The 10103-nt window shown below is 40.8% G+C and overlaps 1 protein-coding gene across 2 annotated transcripts in view; it reads right to left on the bottom strand.

Annotated features, from left to right (window-relative positions):
* Positions 1-9847, bottom strand: part of BMPR2 (bone morphogenetic protein receptor type 2) — a 152790-nt gene extending 142943 nt beyond the window's left edge. The window contains exons 1-2 of one of the 2 annotated variants that reach the window (XM_044937359.2): positions 9511-9847; positions 8708-8785 (exon numbers count right to left, since the gene is read on the bottom strand). In XM_044937359.2, the coding sequence (XP_044793294.2) occupies positions 8708-8783 (76 nt within the window). In that variant the 5' untranslated portion in view covers positions 8784-8785; positions 9511-9847. Of the gene's footprint in view, positions 1-8707 lie in introns of both variants that reach the window. The other variant, XM_006080551.4, reaches the window with a different exon arrangement.
* Positions 9848-10103: the final 256 nt, after the last annotated feature.

The following is a 10103-nucleotide window of genomic DNA, read 5'->3' as shown; positions in this document are numbered from 1 at the left end:
CTTCTTTACACCACTTTTGTGGTCCTACTTCAACACAGTCAAGACATTAAATGCATCTGCAAAAAAATTTATATTTTCTTCAAAGTAGTACCTTCACAATTTCAGAATACTCCAGTTTCCCCTAACCTACAAGTACCATATACTCCATAATAACCAAATGTATCATTCAAAGTGCTACACACTTACTAGTAACCAAGCATTAACACTGGCTTTTCTCATATCATAAGCAAAGGTGTTGTAAGTAGGAGGCCAACCTCCTCACTTTACAAGTGAGGATGAAAGTGAAAGTGTTAGTCCCTCAGTTCTGTAGACTCTGTGACCCCATGGATTATAGCCCGCCAGACTTCTCTATTCATGGATTTCTCCAGGCAAGAATACTGGAGAGTGTAGCCATTCCCTTCTTCAGGGGATCATCCCGACCTAGGGATTGAACCCAGGTCTCCTGCATTAGAAGCAGATTCTTTACCATCTGAGCCACCAGGGAAGCCTCCACAAGTGAGGATACTGAGACCAAAAAGAGGTGCTGTGCCAAAGTAAATAGCCAGGGACTACCCTGGTGGTCCAGTGGCTAAGACTCCACACACCCAATGCAGGAGGTCCAAGTCTGATCCCTGATCAGGGACCTAGATCCCACATGCCGCAATTAAAGAGTTCGCATGTCAAAATTAAAGATCCTGCATGCTGTAATGAACACTGGAGATCGAGTGTGCCACAACTAAGACCTGGTGCAGCCAAATAAATAAATAAAACAAAGTGAACAGTCAACAATACCACTAAGAAGGAATTCAAGTCTTTCTAGTTTCCAATTCTGGTTGCCTATTTAATTTAGAAATCATCTCTTCTCAAGGATAATTAAAGCCTGGGAGAGGAGGAGCAATAAGAGAAAATCAACAAGGGACAGAAGTAGCAATAAGAGAAAAGTATACTCAAGACAATCTAAGGGAGATTTAAAACACACACACACACTCACAACCATTTAGAAGGGGAAGTGAAGACGGAGAAGATGGAGAATAGAGGAAAAGGAAAGTCACTAGTCAAAAGAGGAGAGTCGTAAGCAAAGAGTGATCAAACTACCAAATTCAGTAGAAAAGTCAAAGAGAACAAGACTGAAAAGTGACTGGATTTGGCAATTAGGAAGTCACTGCTCACCTAACATACAGTGTGGGGTCAGGAGGGCAAGTAAAGAGTTAAGGATACGGAAATCAAGAAGTGTTCACTGCTCTTTCTTTAAGAAGATTAACAGAGAAGATAGATATAAAAGGAGAGTTCTCTGGCGGTCCAGCGGCTAGGATTCCAAGTTTTCAGTGGTTGGAAAGTTAAGATTTTGCAGAGTGCAAACTCACCAAAAAAAATTAAAAAGTGTGGATCAGCTAGAAGACACACAAGAACACAGTCTCTTTTCCTATACTGGAGAATATCTACAGGAATTTCTCATCCTGAAAGACAGGCAGAGGGAGAAAATAATACAACGCTAAAGGGTTTACAAGATAGCAAAATACCTACCCATGCTTACAACAGCATAGGATTGAATTCCCTTTCATAAAGTGATATAGATTATGGCATGAGACAGTTTGGAGAAGCGAAGCAGCGTTTCTTATTTTTCTTTGACTCCACCAACATTTAGAAAAGAACTATGCACAAAGGAAGCACTAATAAATATTTGTTAGCTGGACATTTTAGTTCTCCTTCCGAAAGTCCTGTATCTGTCCTATTAATGTCCCCATACCTTTCTAGCTGCTCCCATGAGTGCATATTGGAATAGAAACTGGGTCTAACACAAAACACTTCCAGTCAAACAATTACTGTATTGCAATTAAGAGCAAGCAATAAATGTTGTATTCTAGTATTCTTGATGAGGTAATGTATTCCAAAATGTTCATATCATTTATTTACTGGCTTATTTCTAACCTTACATAGACTACATATATATATTTTGTTGTAATCTTAGCTGTCATATCCATCTCACAGACCAAACAAAAGTTTAAAAAAAAACAAAGTTAAGTCTATTGCACTCAAATGTCTACCAAAGTCACCTTTTAGAAAGCAATTAAAAAACTATTTAGATTATTTAACTAAGAGGGGGAAATACTTTGATAATATGAGTCTCTTCGGCATGTGTAAGTGCTATGCAAGATGGTCAAATCTCATGAATTTCTAGATACTATATTCATTTTCTTCATATTCACCTATACTTATTTTCTTCCAGAAGATATCAATCAAATATTTCTTCTTTGGTAGACAGAAATTTAATATATGCAATATATCCACCTGAAGGTCTCCATGTATTACTAATTTGTAACTGAAAACCAAAACAATGTTACATTAATATATTCTAGTTTAGCTTAGCACTAGTTCTTTTTTCTAAACTTCATCAACAGTTCTCACCTAAACTTACTAGAAAAAAACCACTTCTTTCTTCCTTTTTGGCAGAAGGAAAAGGAAAATGGCCCAAATAAAAGTACAAACTAAATAAACATAACATAATACGAGGTGAGTAAAACACTTAAATAAATAACATATCATCCTTAAGACTGCTGCTGCTGCTAAGTCACTTCAGTCGTGTCTGACTCTGTGCGACCCCATGGACTGCAGCCTACCAAGCTCCTCCATCCCTGGATTCTCCAGGCAAGAACATTAGGACTAAGAACAATCAATAAAAAAAATTGTGCAAATTTTAAGAACAAGGTTTTGGGTAGTTACTGAGAGCACAAAAATAAGAAAAGTTTGGTTATCAGTACTGACTGATTAGAAGGTCCAGAATAGGTTACAACTGGCACAAAAAGTAAGAAAATAAATAAAGTAAAATCTCAGAAAAAAATCTTAGATCCAGTACTTCTCAAACTTTTAAGATACATAAGTTTTACTTGCGGGAAATCTGTTTAAAATGCAGATTCTTAAAACTCAATGCCATTCAATATTAAGTGGGTCTGGGTTGGTGTCCAGGAATCTGCATTTCAAATATAATCTTGTCCAATTCCATAATACTGCAACTAAGAATACTATGTTAAATAGTCTATTTATCCAGAAGCACACAGAATGCAAGTCTCCTTAACTCAAGACAGTACTCTTCCTAGTATACCATTTAAACTATTTTGTAGTTAAAAGGCCTGAGACAAAGAAAGAATATGTTACTAATACATAATCTGCTGTATTGAGCAATTTTAGAATTCTTTTTTATTATTAATTCATTTAGTAACTCTTAAATTCTTGTATGTGCCTAGCAAAATGCTATATTACAAAACAATTTAAGATATGAACCCTGTCTTCTAGAGGTAATTATCAATTAGGAGGACAAGTGAAGTGAAGTCAAAGTTGCTCAGTCATGTCAGACTCTGCAATTCCATGGACTATATATAGTCCACGGACTTCTCCAGGACAGAATACTGGAGTGGGTAGCCTTTCCCTTATCTAGAGGATCTTCCCAACCCAGGTATTGAACCTAGGTCTCCCACATTGCAGGCGGATTCTTTACCAGCTGAGCCAAAGGGAGGCCCTAGGAGGACAAGGCAAATACACAAAACTAATCACCAAAAGCAAGGCAATACATGAGTAAGCACCAAAATTAGTGGTATGGCCACTACCCTAAAGCAATCTACAGACTTAATGAGATCCCTATCAAATTACCCATGATATTTTTCACAGAACTTAAAAGAATAATCCTAAAATTTATAAGGAACGATAAAAGACCCAGAATTGCCAAAGTAATCCTGAAGAAAAAGGAAAAAAATGGAGGCATAACCCTCCCAGACTTCAAACAATACTACAAAGCTACAGTAATTAAAACAGCATGGTACTGGCACAAAAACAGACATATAGATCAATGGAACAGAAGGAGAGCCCAAAAATAAACCCACAAACCTAGTCATTAATCTCTGAGAAAGGAGGCAAGAATATACAACAGAGAAAAAGAGTCTCTTCAGCAAGTGGTGCTAGGAAAGCTAGACAACTGAATGTAAACCAATGCAGTTAGAACACTCCCTCACACTACACAAAAATAACCTCAAAATAGCTTAAAGACATAAATGTAAGACATGACACCATAAAATTTCTAGAAGAGAACATGCACAAAACATTCTCTGACATAAATCCTAACAATGCTTTCTTAGGTCAGTCTCCCAAGGCAACAGAAATAAAAACAAAAATAGAGACTTCCCTGGTAAACTAGCAGTTAAGACTCTACACTTCTACTCGTGTGGGTTCAATCCCTGGTTGGGTTCAATCCCCAGGCAGGGAATTAAGATCCTACACGTTGTGGCCAAAAAAATAAATAAATAAAAGCAAAAATGGGATCTAATCAAACTTAGAAGCTTTTGTACAGCAAAGGAAACCATAAACAAAATAAAAAGACAAACTAAGAACTGGAAGAAAATATCTGCAAATAATATGACCAATAAGGACTTAATTTTCAAAATATATAAACAGTTCATGTAACTCAATAACAACAACAACAAAAAATCAAAAATGGGCAGAAGACCTAAACAAATATACAGATGGCCAACAGGCACATTAAAAGATCTTCAACTTTACTAATTACTAGAGAAATGCAAATCAAAAGCTACAATGAAGTATCATCTCACACCAGTCAAAATGGCCATCACTAAAAAGAACACAAAAAATAAATGTTAGAAAGCGTGTGGAGAAAAGGGAACTCTCCTATACTGCTGGTGGGAATATAAATTGGTGCAGCCACTAATGAAAGCAATATGGTGGTTCCTTAAAAAACTAGAGTTGCCATATGATCCAGCAATTCCACTCCTGGGCATATATACAGAGAAAACTATAATTTGAAAAGATATAAGCACCTCAATGATCATAGCACTATTTATAATAGCCAAGACATGGAAGTAACCTAAATGTCCATCAACAAACTAATAGATAAAGAAGACGTGGTATATATACAAATGGAATACTACTTGGTAACAGAATGAAATAATGCCATTTGCAGCAACATGGATGGACCTAGAGATTATCATACTAAATGAAGTTTAAGTCAGAAAGAGAAACACAAATACCATATGATATCACTTGTATGTGGACCCTAAAATAGGATACAAATGAATTTATTTACTAAACAGAAACAGATTCATAGACTTAGAGAACTAAAGAGAAAGGCAGTGAGGGAGAGATAAATTAGGAGTTTGGGATTAGCAGATACAAACTACTATATATATAATATATAAGCAATAAGGTCCAACTGTATAGCACAGGGAACTATATTCAATATTCTATAATAAAGCATAATGGGAAAGAATATGAAATATGTACAACTGAATTACTTTGCTCTACATCAGAAATTAACATAACACTGTAAGTCAACTATATTTCTATTTTTTTAAAAAAGTGATATGGCCAGTTATAAAATTAACTGATTTACACTGACTTCATTCTGTACCTTTTATAATTAAAACTTACCCATCATCTTTCACGGTTAAGAAAGTTGGCCTTTAATGTAGTAAAGCTGGAATAAACATCTCTCTCCCCACATTTTACACACACACACACACCAACACCCACTCCAACAATACCACCACCACCACAATCCACATGCCATGATAGCTTTTGTAGACAACGTGTGTGTTGCTGAAGAGATGTATGTAAAACTGAAACCTAGTCAAGTGAACTATTTCAAATGCAGGAAGAATCAGCTGACACCGATGAGGCAGAATCAGCTAACATGGGTGCCAACTGAGCCATGGACACAACTGAGCCAGATAAGGAGAGAGGATTAAGAAAGGATGTAGGACTCCTGAACTCCTCTGGGTCCTGGAGAGCCTTCCAGGTTTGGATCCCAAAAATGAGACCATTCGAAATACCACGGACTCACTGGCCTCTGAGGCCAACAAAGATGGCAGGAAGGACAAGAAGCATGAAAACAAGAACGAAGACTAGAGGAAAAAAGAGTAGCTGAGTCTGGTTCCTCATATGGTGGAGAAGGACACAAGGTTACATCTGTTATTTGTAACCATTACAACCTAAATGAACAGCTTGGCAACTTAAATAAAAAAAATTTTTTAACAGAAGCTGACTCTTAAATAACTACTGCATTATATCGCATCCTTTTATTAAAATTAAGACTTCATTTACAAACCAAACCAGCATGTATTTTCTATAAATTCTAATTTCTGCATACTAACTGTTCCTAGAATTAAGGATCCAAGAACTAGATAGAATAAGTGGGAAAGAGGGACCCAAAAGAAATAGGATTTATCCATGACCCCACAGAGGGATGTGATGTCAATCTCCCAGTGTTATTTTCCTGTTCAGCTGCACCATTTGCACCTGTCTAGTTACATCACTGCATCTGTACATCCCAAATTCACACAGGCCCTCTCTAGCTACCTTACACTTAATGAAACTGCACTAACCACTCCAATATTAGGCAAAGTTTTACACATTTAGAACCATGACATTTGCATAACAAGTGCTGTACTAAGATCGTGTCAAGAGTCCCGGCTTCTTTTCAAAGGTTAATCTGAAGACACTAACTCTATCTCATGTTCCCAATTAGACTGAGAAGTTGTTGCCTTCATTAACATGGTAGGTAACATGGTAGGTGCAGGTTGTAATTTTAGCTCCACAATTTACTGTGTGGTGAGTTATTTAAATTCTCTGTACCTCACTCGGGGCTTCCCAAGTGGCTCAGATGGTAAAGAATCTGCCAGCAACACAGGAGACCCCGGTTCAATCCCTGGGTGGGGAAGATGCCCTGGAGAAGGACATGGCAACCCACTCCAGTCTTCTTTCCTGGAGAATTCCATGGACAGAGGAGCCCGGTGGGCTAAAGTCCATGGGGATGCACAGAGTACTTCACTCTCTATAAAAGGAGCATAACTGAACCTGGAGTAAAGAACTGTCATGGGGATCAAATGAGAAAATACATGTAAGGCTACTAGAACAGTTCCTGGCACGTAGCTAGCACTTAGTAAATACTGTTGTTACTATTATTGTTACAGATCTGAAATCCAACTTCACAAATTTTAGCATCTGGTAATTAGTAATACTGAAGAAAAAAAAGATGACTAAAATCACTTTTAAACAGTAATTAATCTATCCCTCTTAAGGACCATTATTCTAATATTTCATTTACCAAACAAATCACATTTTTTTAAGTCAATTGATCTTTCTCTTACGTTTATCAGTTCTAATCACAAAATAATAATTCTGTCAACTATAAATTAGAATCTGTGTTGTACAAAAGTCAAGAATAACCAACAGTGAAAAGTGTATGCTCTGAGATTTCTGCCCTTAGAATGACTGCTTAAACTTAAAGCCTTTTACTGTCTTCTTATTTTACAGGGACCAACCACATGGCTTATTACTAGAGAATTTAAAGAGGTAACACAATATAAAGTAATCTAGAGAAAAATCATTCACTTTTCCCCAAAAGGAATTGTGATGATTAGTAATATTAAAATATCAGTGTTAAAATAAATTCAGAAGTTCATATCATTTTAACCCAACTATCATAAACATAATAGACATCAATCAACAATATCAAAAGCACAAAAGTTCAAAATTTTTTTCAGTGTTTTCCAAATGGAAATATGAAATCTCCATATCTAACACAATGAGAAATTTACTGAATGTGAAAATACGCAGTTTTTAAATGGAAATATGCAATCTCCAAATCTAACACAGCATTGAGAATTTTATTGAATGTGAAAATTATACTTATTAAGAAAAAATAACTGGAAAGGTGTTATGTTGTCCTCTATTCATTTCTAAATGTATAATCTATCTGGCCATCCTAAACCCAATTTAAAAATTACATGCATAATTCACTCCCTAAAATTTCTAAAAGCAAATCACCAAAAGACTGCTTGAAAAGTAATTGCAAACAAAACGAGGTTTTTTCCTAAAGGTGTCTGAGAACTAAAGAACAAAATATCCTTAAGAAAGGATATTTACTGAAGCTTCCCTTTAAGCTTCAGTAAAATGTCAAAAGACTTTCAGGACTCAAATCTCCTAGAAGTCTTGATGTGAGGTCAAAGTTGCCTCAATGACAGGAAAGCCAATAGAAAGCCAGATGACTAAAACTTACCGAAAACACTTCTAAGCCCAAAAGTAATTCAAAAGTATACAAAATATGTGTCCAGAATGAAAAAATAAAAATTACTAATATACTTCAAAACAAAATAATGGTAACAACGATTAACAGTAGTATACAATGTATTAAGAATCTCTCAGATCTGCCTTCCTCAACATTTTTTGGAATAATCAAAGTACCAGGGATTCTCAAAGAGTGATCTACATCTAAAAATAAGCTTCAAGTGTGTGTTCTACAGTGGATGTCCTTTCTACTTACAGCCAATTCTGCTTCTTTATATTAAAAAAAAAAAAAAAACTACAGGTCTGTTCCCAAAGATCTCCTAATAGGCACTGTTCACTGGTGATTAAAATATTATTTTTAATCCCTGCATTACCTCACAGCTAAAAATGTCAAGATACCACACCCTACGTGTCTTTCTCCCCCCCCCCCCCCCCCCCGCCCCGGTGGGGGGAGTCGGGGGTGAGGAATACGAGGTGTGGGGATTTGAAACTCCATGAAAACGTGAAAGGTTAGCTCTCCGGGAGGACCGGGAAAGGAGCAGGTCCGGGCCGATCAGGGGACGCGCGGAGAAGGGCGAGCGCAGGCCTCGGCCTCTGCGGGCTCCCACCCCGCCAGCCGCAGGGAAGTGGCCCGGACGCGCCACCCGGGGCGACTCACCGGCCGCAGCGCTGACCAGCAGGACGGTCCACAGCAGCGAGGGCACCCGCCGGGGCCGCCGCGGCGACGAAGTCATCCCTATGTCAGCCAAGGAGAGCAGAGAAAAACACGGAAAGTGAATACGGGCGGAGAAACGCGGCCGGGAGGCTAGTCCTCGCTCTCGTCGGACTTCTCCGGCCCGTACTACAATGCAGTTTGAAAGGACAAATGGCAGATGGGAGGACCGAGCGGCAGAGTTTTCATTCCGCTGCACAAATTCCCTTCATTTCTCTCCCTCGCGGCTGGGGGTGTTCATTCGCCCAGGACTGGGTGCCTTGGCGCCCCAAACTGAAGGCATGTCCGTGGGGAGAAGCACGGAGACTAGGAAAAAAAAAAAAGCCCCGCAGTTATTTCCCCCGTAGTTTCACGATATCGAAGAAATATCCAGGTCTGGGAGAAAACATATCCAGGGTGCCGAAGGGTGGGCAGCGGGCATTCGAGGGGCGCCGAGGATCAGAACAAGTTCCCGACTGCCGGGAAGGGTGAAGCCGGACGGCCAGCGGCGGCGCCCGGCGACCCGAGGCGCATCGCCTGTGCTCCGGGAGGGCAAGAATCCTTTTAACTTTCGCTTCGGTGCTTCCCTTACTCCGATCTTGAGCACAGCAAATCCTCCTCCTTGACTGGATCGAAAAAGGTGCCTGCCTCCATGGACAAACCCACCGCCTTCACGCCTTCGCGGAACAATCCTGCGAGGGTTGGGCAGGTCCCGGCCGGAGGGCTGAGGGGCGGTGGGAAGCGGGGGAGGGGAGGGGTCGGCAAGCTACCCTTTCTAGCTCTCCTGGGTGCGCTCCTCGCTCTTTCTCTTTTTTATTGCTGCCGCTCCATCTTGCCTGAGGTAAATTCCACCGTAAAAGCTTCGTCTTCTGCCTTCAAGGGCTCCGGTGAGCGAATCACAACCCCCTCCCCAGAGGAAGCCGCCGCCGCCGCCGCCTCCTTTTCCCGCAGCTCTAGGCTCCGGGCGGAGCTCGGGTGTCGCGGGCCGAGGGCGGGGGGCGGCGGGAGGGCGGATGTAGGTGGCTAGGGAGGCGGCGAAACACCCCGCGCCCCTCCGGGAAGCACTTCCAGAGGCTCCGAGCAGACCAGACACAAAGGGGGGAGTCGCCGCAGCTGCCAGTCTGCGGCGCTCCCGGTCACCGGAGTCGCCCCGCCTCCGCCGCCGCCTCCGCCTCCTCCTCAGTCTCCAGCTCTTCCCGGCCCTGTCTGTCTCGGGCCTGTGGTGCAGCGCGGGCGGCGGCAGCAGCGGCGGCGCGACAAGGCCCGCACTGCGCCTGCGCTCTCGCGGCCCCGCCCGTCCCCACCCCTCGCTCCCGGGCTTGCTGAGGCTGACTCCCGGGCTCTCGCGCTGCGAGTCTCCCCC

The sequence above is a fragment of the Bubalus bubalis genome, chromosome 2, assembly GCF_019923935.1.
Source record: "Bubalus bubalis isolate 160015118507 breed Murrah chromosome 2, NDDB_SH_1, whole genome shotgun sequence".
Taxonomy (NCBI): domain Eukaryota; kingdom Metazoa; phylum Chordata; class Mammalia; order Artiodactyla; family Bovidae; genus Bubalus; species Bubalus bubalis.
Note: the sequence above shows the minus strand (reverse complement) of the source record. Positions and strands in the feature narration are given on the sequence as shown.